The sequence below is a fragment of the Dipodomys ordii genome, unplaced genomic scaffold (genome assembly GCF_000151885.1).
Source record: "Dipodomys ordii isolate 6190 unplaced genomic scaffold, Dord_2.0 Scaffold3, whole genome shotgun sequence".
Taxonomy (NCBI): domain Eukaryota; kingdom Metazoa; phylum Chordata; class Mammalia; order Rodentia; family Heteromyidae; genus Dipodomys; species Dipodomys ordii.
Window position 1 is genome coordinate 15848599 of NW_012267219.1, and position 17578 is coordinate 15866176.

Consider the following 17578-nt stretch of genomic DNA (forward strand, 5'->3'; position numbering starts at 1 on the left):
AAAACTGACCTAACAAGCACCAAGTCCTAAGTTCAGCCCCTAGTGCCACAAAATAAATACTCTAAATAGATGGATAAAGTAATAAAATAAAGATAAAGGTTCTCCCTGTATATGTTTATTTTTTAGTGTAGTAAATTGTGTGAACTATTGCAGTCCTAATATATATATATCCATTTTGGAACTAACAACTGTAGCTCCAGTTGAGGAGTTTTCCATACTCTTGTGACATGCTATCAATTTTTTAGAGAGAAAAACTAGTTTTGATTATGGACAGCCTTTTTTAGGTTTTCCACATAACTTTAGGTTACACTGTATTGATATTGGCTCACCTGCCTAAATATAGTAATGTAATTTCAAAACTTAAAACATTTCTCAAAGATGGGCTGGGAAGGTAGCTCAGTGGTAGAGCGCTTGCTTTGCATGCACAAGGTCCTGGGTTCGATTCCTCAGCACCACATAAGCAAAAAGAAAAAAGCCGGAAGTGGCGCTGTGGCTCAAGTGGTAGAGCGCTAGCCTTGAGCTGGAGAGCTGAGGGACAGTGCGCAGGCCCAGAGTTCAGGCCCCATGACTGGACCCAAAAAAACAAAAACATTTCTCAAAGAGCAGAATCTTGCTTCCTTAAAATAAAATATTTCTACTAAAAGAAAAGTTGACTGATTGGAGTTGATAGTTAATGAACTTGCCCTGCTTTCAAAGCCTGAGAATAATGAATAGTTCTTGAATACTGTATAATCTGTTCAATTAATATTAGAAATGACAGAGCAAATTATTTTTATTTTGTTATGTCATCCAAACTTTAGAGCAGTATTTTAAGCAGAGTAAAAAAATGGCAAATGTTTTATAAGTAAGCTAGAAATGAGAATGTTACTCTGGAAAATCCCATAATTTTTAATAAGTTTTTTATTGTGAAAATACTGTACAGAGGAGTTACAGTTACATGAGCATTGTTGCCTCCCCCTTTGTTTCCCCTACCATGTTCAGTTCCCCCACCTAAACTGTAAAGTTTGTTTTTCAACCTAGTGTCTTATATATTTCATTGTTACAATGGATCAACCTGTATCCCTATTTAAACATTTTGTTTTTCCCTTCCCCTCCCCAAATTATACCAACATCAAATACAGTGAAAACAGGGGTTATAACATGGGGGAGAGACATACAAAGCAACAAAAAATCACATGGGCATAACTTTTATATTTCCTTTTTGAACGTAAGTATTCTGGACTTGTACTTTAATATACATAGTCAGATCAAAATTACTTTTAAATTCTAGATGTTGTATTAATGTATAAAGTTAAATTTTATAGCACAATCCATAAAGGAAAAGCAATAAAAATAAACTAGCCTTAATGGAAATTTAAAACTTTTTTCTCTTTTGAAGACCCTACTAAGAGTGTTAGAAGAGGCTGCCTAGCAATCAGGAATTCAAATACCAATCTCACTAAATAAGTGAAATCTACTCATTCTGCCTTTTTAAAAAAAATAGACAACCTACAAGCTAAGTGGGTAGCACATATCTGTAATCCCAGTACTTGGAAGAACCTAGTGTTCAAGGCCAGTCTGGACTACATAGGGAGATCAAACTAGCCTGAATAGTATCTTAAGACCCTATCTCAAAACACCAAGAGTTATTGATACAGTTCAGTGCTATAGAGCACTTGCCTGTCAAGTGTTTGAGCCTTAATTACTACGGGAAACAAAAACAAGCAAAATAGCTGTATGACTAGGCTCATTAAAGTGGTAGAACACTTGCTTAGCAAGCACAAGGGCCTGTATTTAGTTCCTAGTTACACTCATACTCACCAAAAAAAATTGCTAGTGATGGGGAAATAATATTGGTAGGACATGTGTCTAACAAATGATATATCTTTATATATCCAAGGTATATAAAGAACTCTCAAAATAACAATAAAAAGAACAAATAATCTAATTTTAAAATGGGCTAAAGAAAACATATTTTGCTAAGGAAAGTATACAGATGGCAGATAAAGACAGATATTCAATATCATTAGGGAATAAGGGAATACAAATTAAAATCCTAGTGGTTTACATGTCAGGATGACTACGAATTATAAGTTAGCAACAGTGAACATCAGTGAGGATGCAGAGTCTGTATAAAGGACTCAGACTTTGTTGATGGGAATGTAAAAGAGTAAACAGTTTGGCAGTTTCTAAAACAACAAGAGAAAACCAAACATAATTGCTATTCATTCTAGGAAAATTTAAAACACCTTCACACAAAAACTTGTACACTAACACTTACAACATAGTTATAGCCCCAAATTACAGACAACTACAGAATGTAGTAATTTGGATGAATATTGGAGCATAATTGTATACATGAAAAAGCCAGTATCATAGGTTACATATGATATGGTTTCATTTATGTAACATTCTTGAAATTACAGAAATGGAAAGCTTACACATTAGTGATTTCCAGGTAAAAGAGGTACTAGAAACTATTTTTAGTGATTGAATATTCTGTATCTTGACTGTATCAAGGCTAATAGTCTGGTTGTGATGGCATACCTAATTACAACAAGAGTTGGATATAGATTACTTGGAATCTATAAACACATTCCAGGTAATATGTTTATATAATTTATTATAATTTCGTGTGGATCCATATTTCAAATGAAAGGTAGAATTGGGTTACTGAGTTGGGTACCAGTGGATCACACCTGTAATCCTAGCTACTCAGGATGCTGAGATCTAAGGATCACAGTTTGAAGCCACCCTGGGCTGGAAAGTTCATAAGACTCTTATCTCCAGTTAACCACCAAAAAGTCAGAAGAAGAGTTGTGGTTCAAATGGTAGAACATTAGCCTTGAGCAAAAATAACTCAGGGATAGCACTTAGGTCTTGGGTTCAAATCCCCAGGACTGACACACACACACACAAAAAACCATCGGTTATTGAGTTGTAGAATCTAAGTGATGGGTACGCAGGTATTCATTATAAAATTCTTCAAATTACTACAGAAATGGAAATTTCAATTATAAAATATGGAAGGAAATAGATTTTTGATATGTATATAGCAACATATCACCAATACATCTTTATAATATTATGTATAGTAAATGATAGTTTGAAATTTTTTGAAAGATTTAATTGGACTTAAATGTCCTACATAGAGAATAAAATAAACAACTTCATGAAAAAAACCTGTATGAAAATGCTTGTAATGGCTTTATTGATAAATCTCCTAAACTAGAAACAGTTCTGATCTGTTATATGAGGCATGACTAAATATGGTGTGTATATATATATATATATATATATATATATATATATATGCAATAGAATTATTTTTTTCTTTTCGGGGTGGTGGTAGTGGTTATATTGGAGTTTGTACTCAGGACTTTGCACTGGTGTTTTGCCATTCAAGCCACACCCCCACTCCTTTTTGCTTTGGTTGTTTTTTGAAATAAGATCTTACATTTTTCCTAGCCTGGACTACATTGTTTCTCTTTATGATCCCCAAGTAGCTGGGATGTCACCACACCCAGTTTTTTATTGGTTGCAGTTTTTTTATTGGTTGAGATGGGGTCTCAGACTTGTTGCTTGGAGTGAACTCCTTTTTTTTTTTTTTTTTTGGGGCCCGGTCGTGGGGCCTGAACTCTGGGCCTGGGCGCTGTCCCTCAGCTCTTCAGCTCAAGGCTAGTGCTCTACCACTTGAGCCACAGCGCCACTTCCGGCTTTTTTCTTTTTGCTTATGTGGTGCTGAGGAATCGAACCCAGTGCATCGAGCATGCAAGGCAAGCGCTCTACCACTGAGCCACCTTCCCAGCCCTGGAGTGAACTCCTAACTGATCTTGAGTAGCTAGGATTATGGGTGGCTTCATGTAATAAAATTCTACTCAGCACTGAAAAATGAAAATAATTGACACACAGCAACATAGATAAATGTCAAGTATATTCTCTGAATGACAAGTGGCAAATACCAAACTTAAAAGGCTACATTCATTATATCCCACTTATATGATATTCCTGCAAAGAAAATCTTTACAGGGATGGAAATTGGATTCTTAGTTTTCTTGATCTAAAACCAGAAGTTTGGGGGGTGGCAGGGGGTTGCGTTTGATAGAACTGTTAAGTATTTTGATTTTGATGCAGGTTATAATACTAATCAACCAAAACTTCAAGAATTGTACACATCAGAAATTGTAAAAAAATTTTATATATTAATTTTTTAATGAAAAATTGTGATAAATGCTGATGATGAACAAGTGCCTTAACTAAAACTAAATTCAAAATAATTTTAGAAAATACTGTTTCAGATTGCAGCACATTTACCTTCTCTCCAATACTTACCTACTTTGTCCTCTAAGTTTTAAATCTTCTCTAATATAAGCTTACACACACTAAGACAAAGCTGGATTTGTTATTGTACTGTAACAAAAGGAGACTCTTAAAACTTAACATTTAAATTAATTAGACTAAGTTAAGATTATATATTTAGTTGGTAAAATCATGGTCATTTTTATGAAAAATTATTTCACTAGAAGTCAACAATACAAAATAGGTACTAAAAATGTGTGATATAATCTTAGTTCTCAGAAAGATATTTGAAGAAGTAATATTCATATATTGAGCTTTGTTAGACCACAACTAAAAATTACATAATTTGTCACCTAAGGTAATTCAGGAGATACTCCATAGCTGATAAGTTTGTGAAGGCTCTTATTAGAAAGAAACAAGAATACTTTGTACTGTTTTGTTTTTTGGGGTTTTTCTTGTTTTTTGGGGGGTCCGGCCATGGGGCCTGAACTCTGGGCGTGGGCGCTGTCCCTCAGCTCTTCAGCTCAAGGCTAGCGCTCTTCCACTTGAGCCACAGCGCCACTTCTGGCTTTTTTCTTTTTGCTTATGTGGTGCTGAGGAATCGAACCCAGGGCCTCATGCATGCAAGGCAAGCGCTCTACCACTGAGCCACCTTCCCAGCCCCTTTGTACTGTTTTGAAAGTGCATTTGTGGTAGGTATTACAAGGAAGAATATAAGTTTTATGCTTCTAAGTATTGGTTTTCTAATAAACAGCACAAAAGTGAATTAGAGCTAACTACCTCTAAAGTTTTGAGCACTGTGCCTTGATAGGTATTCAGAGGTACATATCTCCAGGCTCTGAGACTCCATAGATTGTTTGGTTTTATTCTGTATCTGATTTAAAAATTTTAATATATTTGGAATATCTTGTCCATATTAGTATCCTCAGCTTTCCTCATCTGATATAGTTCATGGATTATACACTGTTATTTTCATTGCCTTTGTCTCTATAGATAACAATGCCTGGATTAAAATGGAGTATTTGTCATGAATCATCTTCTAGCTAATCTTTGTGTTTGCATGGGGTACTGCTATCTTCTGTATATGACTTTCTAGACCCAACTCATAACTTCTCATTTTTTTTTACAATCATAACAAAGTCCTTTTGAAGTGTTTAATATACCTCCAGAGACCCAACGTATTGAATAGTATCTGCACAAAAGGCATAAATGAATTAGTTTTACCCTCAGTTGCATGCTTTCACAAAGATAGCCATGATTCAGATTAAGGTTACTTGAAACATACAAAAGCTTTCTAATTGTTTGTTTCTGTACAGGAATTCCGGCAGAAAGTAATGCTAGGAACTCCTTTCCTAGTTATTTGGCTGGTTGGGTTTATAGCAGACCTAAATATTGATTCTTGGCTCATTAAAGGGCTAATGTATGGTGGCGTTTGGGCTACAGTACAATTTCTTTCAAAGTAAGTGTGTTGTTTTTAACTATATTTTTAACTATACTTGAAAGAATATAATTATGCTGCTATGTAAAAGTTATGTTTTATATGCTTAGAAAATTATGTAGCATGAATATTTAAATTTTTGCTTAAAATTTAACTTCGCTTAAAATTTAAAATTAAAAAGTAGTTTTATTTTTATTAAGGTATACAGTGGGACTACCATTTCATAAATTGGGTTATAAGTACGTTTTGTGTGAAATCTTTAAAATTTTTTCCATTGTTATCACATGATTCTGAAGGTCTAATGACAAAAGTCTGTTATATAATTTTAAAGCTAAAATACAGTTTTAGAAATATTTAAAACATTTCAGTAGAAGTAAACTTGAGCTTATTGAACTGTAAATTTGATATACATACTATTTACTTCTAGGTAATTATGATATTTGAGCTCATTTTTCCATAGGTATAATATTAACTTTGGTCATAAGCAGAAAGCAAAGACAAGATTTTTTGGGTGGGGGAGGGGAGGTCCGGTCGTGGGGCCTGAATTCTGGGCCTGGGCACTGTCCCTCAGCTCTTCAGCTCAAGGCTAGCGCTCTACCACTTGAGCCACAACGTCACTTCCGGCTTTTTTTCTTTTTGCTTATGTGGTGCTGAGGAATCGAACCCAGGGCCTCATGCATGCAAGGCAAGCGCTCTACCACTGAGCCACCTTCCCAGCCCCAAAGACAAGATTTGATATTATTAGTAAGCATAGTTAGGAAGCAAGAATACTTCCTTTTCTTTAAACATTATGATCATTTTCTTTTCTGCTTGTCCATAGGTCCCAAAGCTCTGAAAGTTTCCCCATTCAGTAAACCTAGGAAGGTGACTCTTATCCAGAACTTCCAGATTAATTTCTATTCCTTTAGTATCTTATTTTCAGCCAGTATATTCCACCATTTTTAGAAGACATACACATACAAAATGATTCGTATAGGACAGGGAAATACTAGATGTCTTAACTCCAGGCACTCTTAACATTCTGAATCGAAATTCACCAAGACTATTAAATCTGCATCAACAATGATTCTATTTATGTTTAATAACAGTTGTTAATACTTCTTCCTAAGTTCTAAGTAATGTAAACATGAAGTTCTACTAAAGCAGACAATTCATTCTTTTGGAAAGATGTGCCTAACTAACCTTAACTAAATTCCTGTAGGTTAAAAGAAGTGATGAAACAGAGAAAAAGTTGAGCATTATTTTATACTTACTTGTCGAAATATGGTACATCCTTGAATAATATGGTAGATGATTATGTTGCTATATACTTTAAATGAATTATTGGCTTAAGGAAATTGGAATACACTGAAATCTTGAACATGAACCAGTACATGGATATGTACATGTAGTATGTATGCAGTACTGAGATTTAGACTCCAGCCTGTACTTGCTGAGCCAGGGTGTCTAGTGATTGTGTGTGTGTGTGTGTGTGTGTGTGTGTGCGTGTGTGTGTGTGTGCTTGCCGGGGTGCGTGTGTGTGTGTGTGTGCGTGCGTGTGCGTGCACTGTCAGTTTTTCACATCGTCAAGCTAGGATAACAGAATTGTGTCACTGTGTCTAGTTTTCATTTGAGAAGGAGCCTTAACAAATTTTTCTGCCTAGGTTTGCTTTGAACCATAGCCCTTCCAATCTTAGCCTTTCAAGAAGTTAGAATTACAAGTGTGAGTCACAGTGCCCTGCTTAGTTTTAATTCTTAGTAAATTAAAAGTAATTTCAGAATCTTGTATTTTTGTTAGGCTAATGCTTTCTACAGAGTTTGTATAATTTTAATGAAGTATTCAGTGAAATATAGGGCTCATATTTGATAAAAATTTGTGTTTTACAGGTCTTTTTTTGATCATTCAATGCATAGTGCATTGCCCCTTGGGATATATTTGGCAACCAAATTCTGGATGTATGTGACATGGTTCTTTTGGTTTTGGAATGATATCCTTTGGTTATAATGAATATATTTAAAACAAATTTTGTTTATTACTTAATCACATTGTCAATAATAGTTTATTCACATTTTTTAAGTTAGTATTATTGCCTCCATTTTATTGAAGGGAAATAGTGTAAAGCTACATAGCTATACTCTGGTAAAGCTGAGATTGAACCATTTCTAATTTTTAACATGTTTTGAAATATTCTGTCAAGCTGATTTTTTTTTATGTTTCAATATCAAACTTGTTTTCTGTGGATTTTCCTAATACCACAATTTATTTTACTTTGGCAGATGGTATGTAATGTTCTTTTTTTTTGGCGGGTGGGGGGTGGGTGTTGGTGGGGACAGGGGCTGGTATTAGAGCTTGAACTGAAGGCTGGACACTTAACTTTTTCCTCTTAGCATTTTCCACTCAAGACTGTTGCCTACCACTTGAGCCACAGATCCACTTCAGATGTAATCTCTAGAGACTTCATCTCGTGCTTCACTAAAAGATTGTAATAACATAACTTTAAGAATTCGCTAATGCCATCAAATTGACAGTATAATGTGCTTTTTATTAAGTCGCTTTGTGTTTTAGTTGAAAGCAGTTTAATTTTCTTTTAGACTCTAGTTGAGAAATCATAGCCATACTTGGAGTTCTCATATTATTTTTAATTTTTTTATTGTGAAAATACCGTACAGAGGGGTTACAATTACATGGGCAAGATAATGAGTACCTTCCTTCCTTCCTTCCTTCCTTTCTTTCTTTCTTTCTTTCTTTCTTTCTTTCTTTTCTTTTTCAGGTAAGGAGTAGGTTTATTCATCGTTCTGGCTGGCACCAGGCCATCTTGGCCCTCCACGAGGTGGGGAAAGGCCTGGGAAAGAGCTGGGAAAGAGGTGGGAAAGAGAGAGAGAAAGAGAGCTAGAAAAGAGAGAAAAGAGCTAGAAAAGAGAGCATCTGGGAAAGGTAGGAAAGAGAGAGCTAGGAAAGAGAAGAGAGCTGGGAAAGAGGAAGGAAAGAGCTGAGAAAGAGCTAGAAAAGAGCAGAGAGAGCTGGGAAAGAGAAGGAAAGAGCTGAGAAGGAGCTAGAAAAGAGCAGAGAGAGAGCTAGAAAAGAGAAGGGAGAGGGCGTCTGGGCCTGGGCTAGGCCTTATCTAGGGTATGGGCAGAGAAAGGTGTGGCCACATCAAATTCAGATGTGACCTCAGCAGATGCAGATGTGACCTCTTCCAGGTGTGCCAGTTGCCTAGGTAATGCAGGTACTGGGTGGAGACTTTGCTGCGAGGAGGGTGGAGTCTGCTCGCCATCCACGAGCAGACCTTACATTCCAGCCTTTTAATAATCATGAAATAGGGCACTGATTCTCTCTGGCTACTTCCTGCTGACAAGGGGTGTCGACAATAAGGGTAAAAGGCTGGAATCTGGTCCCCTTCCAGAGAAGGCAGTGAGCAGCAGCTGTCCCTTGGTGGTGTGAATCCTTAGATGAGGTCTAGAGAAGCCTCATGAGCATTGAGGGGCTGGTAAAAATACTAGAGAGCAAATAAATGGCAAGAGGAAGGACTTGGGGCTGAAAATGTTGGTAGAAATGTCCCTAGCTACTTCTGAAATCTGGCGACTAAGTAGAGAAGTCAGGTGACAAAGGCAAGAATATAAATTCCTATTGTTAATAGGTAGACAGGTATGGACATTGGATGGGCAGGCTTCTACTGACCTCCCGGCTCTGGTTAATTTAGAAAGGGCAGGCACAAAGTAGCTGATGTGACATCATCTCCTCTTATTCCTGTCCATGTTCCCTTGTTCCCCAGACTGGCTGAGTCTAGGTGCTCGTTGCTGGAATGGCTTGTCCCAGTAGGTATTCAAGGAGGATTGAACTCAAGGCCTGGGCACTGTCCCTGAGCACTTCTGCTCAAGGCCAGCACTGAACCACTTTGCGTTATAGTACCACTTTCAGAGTTTGCAGGTTCGAGATAAGAGTCTTGATCCATGCTTTCAGCCTGGCTCTTTGCAGGTTAGTTGAGAGATGGAGTCTTAGGGTGCTCTGGCTTTCCAGGGAGCGCAGGAAGCATTTCAAAGGGGCTTCACCGCACGGGCGTCACTCACAGTACCCCATTAAATGTGTAGGAGAGTCAGTCTGGTGAGTGAAGGAGAGCTGACCAGGCAGAAGCGGCGTCCTGACTTCCCCCATGGCCAAGCCCCCAAAGCCAAGTGTCCTCAGCTTCAGAGGTGACCGGCCTTTCAGCTAAAGGCCGTAGTAGCTCTTTGTCGTGGCACCACGTCTGGACAGAGACTGAGCAACAGAGAGCCGTAGAGAGTAGTTTCACCCACCAGAGTAGAGAAGTGGTGTGGATGTGGATGTGAAGGCAGCAATGGTATCGATGCGCTGTGTCAGCAGCAGACAGATGGGTTCCTAAAAGGCTGTCAGAACTGTGGGTATTCCTCAGAGCAAAAAGGGAAAAACAAACAAAAAAGAAAAAAGAGGAAAAAAACCAGAGAGGAATCCCACCTATCCTGACTTTAAGCCCTTTATCCAAGTCACGGCACCTTTATGTTAGGTTTTTAAAGAGGTAGCCGAGTAAGAACATCACCACGCACGTGGTATTCAGGTAAGGGGTAGGTTTATTCATCCTTCTGGCTGGCACCAGGCCATCTTCATAGGGAAAGGCCTGGGAAAGAGAGCTGAGAGAGCTGGGAAAGAGAGAACTGAGAAGGAGGTGGGAAAGAGAGAGAGAAAGAGAGCTAGAAGAGAGAAAAGAGCTAGAAAAGAGAGCTGGGAAGGAGAAGGAAAGAGCTGAAAAAGAGCTAGAAAAGAGCAGAGAGAGCTGGGAAAGAGAAGGGAGGGCATGTGTGCATTTCTTATCAAGCATTGTTGCCTCCTCCCGTTTCCCCTTCCAAGTTCTCATATTTTTAAGTAAGTGATTATTTTTAAAAAGCACAGTTCTTTGCACTTTTAAAATAGTTCTTTGTGTTATGTCTTACCAAACACATACATATAATATGAATAAAACAGATTGCTTATTTTTCATTACCTCATCTATTTTAAATTTGGAAATTCATTGACTTCTGAAATGACTTAGTGTGCTAGACGTATTTGCTAAATTGGACATTCAGTTTATATTAAAGGAAAAGACCTCAGATTCATATCCCCAAATAATCTAAAACTTACTGTATTTAGCTGCAGGCTGGTGGCTCATGTTTGAAATACCTGTCAGGAGGCAGAGATTTGAGGATTGCAGTTTGAAGCCAGCCAGGGTAGGAAATTCTGTGAGACTTCTCCAGGGAAGTGTTCAAAAAAGTTGAAAGTGGAGCTGTGGCCTAAGTGGTAGAAGAGGCATAGAGACAGCACCTAAGCCATAAGTTCAAGCCCCAGGATTGGCACAAAAAACAAAAAAAATCCCCTCTTGTATTTATAATCTGTTAAATATAAGTGGAGTAAGACTGGAAAAGTAGCAAATTACAAAAAATGAATAGTGGCTCATGCCTGTAATCCTAGATACTCAGGAGGCTGAGATCTGAAGAGCACAGTTCAAAGCCATCCCGGGCAGGGAAGTCTGTGAGACTCTTATCTACAATAAACCATTCAGAAAACCGGAAATGGCACTGTGGCTCAAGTGGTAGAGTGCTAGCCTTGAGCTGAAGAGCTGAGGGACAGCGCCCAGGCGCAGGCCCAGAGTTCAAGCTCCAGGACCAACCAAAAATAGAAAAGAAAATGTTTGAAAAAATAATTACATAGTATAGCTTGAATGTTCTCCTTTTTTTTTTGATTTGGTTTGGTTTGGAGATAACATACAATATGCAAGTTTCCAAGCTGGACAATTAAGAATAAAAGTTAAATTTTGAAGGAAGGAAAGAGTCAAATCTTACTTAAATTACCCAATTCATATATTTGTGCCTTTAAAATACATTGATGTGTATTTTATTTTTTAATACATTAGATACATTTTGTTTGTTCTATCTTTCAAATAAAAATATAGTATTAAAGTACGCTACTTTACACTTGTTTTCTAAAGTAGAGATAGTAGTAGTACTGTTTCGAGTTCTTGAGCTCAAGACCTCAGCACATACCTGACATGTAAATAGTGTTATAAATGCATGTTATTTATGATGGCTTTGAAAATCAAATTGAGTTTTATCTAAGAGTCTAATAGACTTTCCTGTTCATTTTGGCTATGAACTTCAATCCTCAGATCTCAGCCTCCTGAGTAGCTAGGATTATAGGCATGAGCCACAGGTGCCTGATAAAATTTGTAATGTTGTAACAAATGTTTTGTGGTAAAATCTTATGAACTAAAATTATATAATAACTCATCATTGCTTCTTTAGATTCCTTAACTTTAAGTACATCTCAACTTTTTATCTATTCATCTTCCGTTCCTTGCTAATAGTGTTGCACTTTTCTACAATTTTGGAAAATCTTGGAAATCAGATCCAGGGATTATTAAAGCTACAGAAGAACAAAAGAAAAAGGTACAGTTTATCGTATCTAAAGCAGATATGTAGAATACATAGTTAAGAGTCTTTTTTTTACAATATAAAGAAGTTCCATATCAAATTAAGATTATGCTATGCATAGTTAATTTGCTCACCCTTTGGGCTTTTGAAATACCTGTCTTACATTTTCATGATATTTTATGTTTATATTTCTTTGAAGCCTATTGTGATTGCTTTGAGAGACAAATGTATTTTTTTTTCTTCACTGCTAGAGATTGAATACAGAGATTGAATACTTAGGCAAATGCTGTTATCTTTGTAAAAAAAATCTCTAAGTCGAGTAAATACTGTGCAATCAATAAATGATTGTTGAATAACTGTTAAAACTGGCCACCAAACTGATTAATAGCTCAGAAATCCCATCCCAGTAAATATAATATTTCTATGTATGATCCAGGATATGTTTTCTATAACCCATATGCTTGAAACTAGATTCATAAAATATGCTTTATAGAGAATTGAACTGAAAGCATGTTATGTTATTTTAAAAGCTGTTTTCTGACCAGAATCTAAAGACTAAACAAATTTTGTCCAGAATAAATGGGCAGTAGCAAATTCTTATGCTCTAACCTCTTTTTCTTCTGAGCTACTTGAATTTGCTGCTCTGACTGTACTCATATTGTAATAAAATTTTAATTAAAAGATTTTTTTTGAGTTGAAAGTTCAGGGAATGTAAAGATGAGCATCATTTGTGATTTGTAGTGATGGCATAAGAGTTGGTGAACATACTCAGTTTTGAATAAAATAATATATATTCTTTTAATTCACAGACAATAGTTGAACTTGCAGAGACGGGAAGTCTGGACCTCAGTATATTCTGCAGTACCTGCTTGGTAATATTGTCTTTTCTGTTTTCCTCTCTTTCCTCCTGACAGTTGTTTAATACACAGGATGTGAGGAGCAAGGAAAGTTTCTTTATACCCTTCTCCTCCAAAATATGTTAGCCCATGGTACAAGAGGAAAGACAGAGGATTTCTCCTTTCCAGTGTACCTGCTTCTTTTAGTAGACCTGACATTCATTCAGTACTACTTTTCATTCATATTCATTCTCTTTCTAGTCTCTTAAAATGTAACTCAATAAGCTTAAAAATCAGTGATGAAATACTTATAATTTAAAATATTATTTTCTGAACTACATTTTAAGAATTTTTAAATTTAAAACATTGAAAATTTATTAGATCACTTTTCAGACAAGATAGCTTTCCAACAAGTTCTATTTCAGTACTATTTGTGTAACTGAACATTATTTTGTCATTGATTCTAAAAGCGGTCATCTTTAATAGGTCATATATAGTCAAAATAGTATGAAGTGGAGTAACGTTTGTTTTATAGTCCATTTTAGTAATAGTGACACTTTATTTTGTTGTAGACATCAATTTTTTATCAAGCAGTACTTTTCTCTTTTACTTAATTTTGTATAGTATTTGGGGGAAATAACAGATTATTGCAGTGATGCTTTTTAATGCTTTTAAATGATTATCTTCATTCTTAGAGCCCATTTGTATCAATATCCCTATAAGTTCAAACTAATAGAAAGAGTATTTTTTCTTATATGTGATTGTTACAGTGCTTTAATGTGTTTTTTGTTATTGGGTGTTTTTTTTTTTTTTGTATGTTTGTTTTGTTTTTGCCTGTCCTGGGGTGTGAATTTGGGGCATGAATTCAGGGCCTGGGCACTATCCTTGAACTTTTTCACTCAAGGCTAGCACTCTACCACATTGAGCCACAGAGCCACTTCCAGTTTTCTGTTGTTTAATTAGAGATGACTCTCATGGACTTTGCTGCCTAAGCTGGCTTCGAACCACAATCTACAGATCTTAGTCTCCTGAATAGCTAGGATTACAGGCATGAGTCACTGACATCTGGCATTAAATCACTTTTTGCCATTGAAATATCCTTAAATCATATGTGAATATCCCCAGATCATATATGTACTTTATACATCACAAGTAATTAATACTTTAGTGTTGGTTAATAATAAAGTGGTTGACTTAGTTGAAAACTATGGAATAGTTTTTGGCAACGGAACCCTAATTTCCTAGATTAGGTGGTTACATTTATGGTTCTTTGATCAGTTCAGATATTGAGTGCTCTAAATAAACTTTCGGTATACTTTTAGGGTATTACTAGATTCAGTTTTGTTTTCAGGAATTTGTTTATAAGGTTTTGTGTGTGTGTGTGTGTGCTTTACAATGAATAATTTACATGCTTGATACACTACTTTTCTATGGAAATACTCATCACATATGATGAGACATTATGCAGTGGGAATTGTTGTTGTTCTGGCTGATACTAGTGCTTGAACTCAGGACATGGGTGCTATCTTAGAGCCACAGCTTCACTTGAGTCTTTTTGCTGGTTAATTGGAGATAAGAGTCTCACACACTTTTTTCCCAGATTGACTTTGAACTGCAATCCTCACATCTCAGCTTCCTAAGTAGTTAGGATTATAGGTGTGAGCCACTGGTGCCCAGCTAAAGAAGCGGTTTTATTATTAAATATTTATCTGCTGACAAGTTCAAGACATTTTGTCTTCATAACAGAAATCTTTTATTATATATTTTAAGCAAAGTCATATTCTTTGGGATAGCTTATGTCTTGTAAAGAGCATATTCTCTGCTATAAAATGATTTAAATCTAGGAGGTAGTTGTCACTGTATGGGTATCCTTCAACATTGATAAAACTAATCCCTAAGAAATATATTGATCACTTTCTAAAAATGCATTGAATGTTAGTGAACTAAGAATACTATTATGTTCAATAATCAGACATTTAAGTCACTTCTTTACCAGTTAGTCTCTTAGTCACATTTTTGTTAGTGTTTCCCAAAGGGAAAATATAGATGAGGTTGAAAGTTCTCTCGTAAATAAATTAATCTCAAATCAGTGATGATGAACAACCGCTCATCTTTTCTTTTGATCCACAGGGTTTTTTTAGGTATAAGAACTATTTTTGGAGGGGAAGGGGAAAAAAATCAAATCGTTTAAATAGGGATACAGTAGGACCCATTGCAAAAATGGGATGTTCAAGTCGTTATGTTGAAAAACGAACTTTACAACCTTGGGGGGGGGATAGTGTAAGGGGGGGTGGGGAGGGTATGAGAAGGAATAGGAAGGGGAAACAAAGGAGGAGGCAACCATGCTTGATAAGAAATGTACTCGTTGTCTTACCCATGTAATTGTAACCCCTCTGTATGGTATTTTCACAATAAAAAAAAAATGTGCTGGTAGAAAAAAAAACTACATTGTCTACCTGAGCCTTTTCCTGTTACCTCATTATAGGGTATAACCTTATACTGAGTGATAGGAAATGGCACTGCTTTTATTGAAACACCAATGTACTTAATTGGTGGAGGATGTTAGAAAAAATTTACTCCTATCTTGGGGTAAAAACTCTAGGTCTTGTCATATAGTTAGCATTGGAACTGCAACTCTGAAAATCACCAATGAGTTTTGTATTTTCTTGTCTGATTTTGCACAGAGGGTAAAAATCATCCCAAGACACTCTAAAAAGACAATTTTTGTTGCCTGTGGAGCTGAGTAAGGGATTTTACATTTCTTCTTTTCATTGTAAAATCAGTGACTCAATTCTGAGAAGGGAACATGATGAACTTTAAAATCTCAGGAATCACTTAAGGAGAAATCAGTGTACACATATAGGACTAAATATAAGAAGGCAATTTTATTAATAATGACTTTAAATTTTAAAAGGTGCTTTCACTCACTAGTCTTTTTTTAAAACTAAGGAACAGTTTTACTTTGTAGGGACAACCAGTAACATGGTCACTAATGAGCTTTCAGAATATTACTAGTTTTTTATTCAGAGGTTTGAGAGAGATAATTAAATTATCAGATTGGTCGTTAGTATCTTTTTAAAGTGTGTTGTAGTAGTTGTTCTTACATTAAAATAATAGTAAATTTTTTATTTTGTTGCTTTTTGAAACAATAAACTAGTTAAAAACATACTTTATTTTTTCATAATTATATTTTGAGAAGGTAAAAATGTCCTTACCACCCTTCTAACAGATTCGGAAACCAGTGAGGTCCAAACACTGTGGTGTGTGCAACCGTTGCATAGCAAAATTTGATCACCATTGCCCATGGGTGGGTAACTGTGTAGGTAAGTAGTAATTTCTAAGTATATTGTTCATTTAAGTTAATGTGAGTTAGTAGTTAAAAGTTTATATTTATGCCCCCTCTTTGGCCTAAAACAGCAACTCACTTGGGAGAGAAAAAAGTTAAAAATCGGTGTCTAAAAGAGATTGATTGGGACTGGGAATGTGTCTTAGTGGTAGAGTGCTTGCCTAGCCCTGGGTTTAATTCCTCAGTGCCACATAAACAGAAAAAGCCAGAAGTGGTGCTGTGGCTCAAGTGGTAGAATGCTAGCCTTGAGCAAAAGAAGCTCAGGGACAGTGTCCAGGCCCTGAATTGAACCCCCAGGACAGGCAGAGAGAGAGAGAGAGAGAGAGAGATGTTTTGTTACCATTCTCTCTGGTGCCTTTGTTCTGTCTTCTCTTCTGGGTAACAATGACACATATCTGATAAAGAGGCTTCTTGTTTTACATAAAACTACAGTAAGTAAGGTGATAATACTTGAAATGACAGAGGAATGAAAGTTAAGAATTCTGTGCACTTCCATGTTCAAGAATAATCATGCTTCATTGTAATCTGAAGAGATGGTGAAGTTATCTGCAAGATGGCCTAGGAAATTGGTTGAGGCCATAGAAGGGAAGCATTATGAAAGCTTTGACTGTAGGAGAGAAGCCTCTGAAGAGCTGGTTATAAAGAAGTATTATTATAAGATAAGATTATTTTGAATCTGTTCCTCAAAAAAAAAAAGACTTGGATTTAAAGTCAAGACTGTTAATCAGATTCTTGGGGACTCTTACCTTTGGAACAAACATCATTGCAGTCATCACATCTTTGTGTATAATTATAAGCATTTTTATTTTAGGACTTATTAAAATATTTATTTTCTGAAAACCAGTTTTTAAGTAATAATGTACATTATTATCTAAATTGTATTACACCTTTATAGCGTACCCCTCAAAGGTGTATTACCAGTTGTTTTTTCTTAGCTGAAAAAAAAATTGCTTCTGTGTTCTTTAGGTGCAGGCAACCATAGATACTTTATGGGCTACCTATTCTTCTTGCTTTTTATGATCTGCTGGATGATTTATGGTTGTATTTCTTGTGAGTACAATTAGTTTTTTGGCTTCTTAAATGTTTGCATACTCAGGTTATACTTAACTAGATTAACAAATTAATGGAATGATAAAAGTCTTTAACAAAATAAATGGTTTGCACAAAAAAGGTCAGAAGTAGAGCTGTAGCTCAAATGGTAGAGTGCAAGCCTTGAGCACAAAAGCTCAGGGATAGCATCTATGCCCAAAATAGAAGCCCTTAGGACCATACATAGAGAGATCT

The 17578-nt window shown here is 36.1% G+C and overlaps 1 protein-coding gene across 1 annotated transcript in view; it reads left to right on the forward strand.

Moving 5' to 3' along the window:
- Window positions 1-17578, forward strand: part of Zdhhc17 (zinc finger, DHHC-type containing 17) — a 76949-nt gene that overhangs the window by 52531 nt on the left and 6840 nt on the right. The window contains exons 9-14 of the mRNA XM_013022022.1: window positions 5595-5737; window positions 7583-7683; window positions 12003-12127; window positions 12922-12984; window positions 16178-16271; window positions 17261-17344. Of these exons, the coding sequence (XP_012877476.1) occupies window positions 5595-5737; window positions 7583-7683; window positions 12003-12127; window positions 12922-12984; window positions 16178-16271; window positions 17261-17344 (610 nt within the window). The remainder of the gene's footprint in view (window positions 1-5594; window positions 5738-7582; window positions 7684-12002; window positions 12128-12921; window positions 12985-16177; window positions 16272-17260; window positions 17345-17578) is intronic.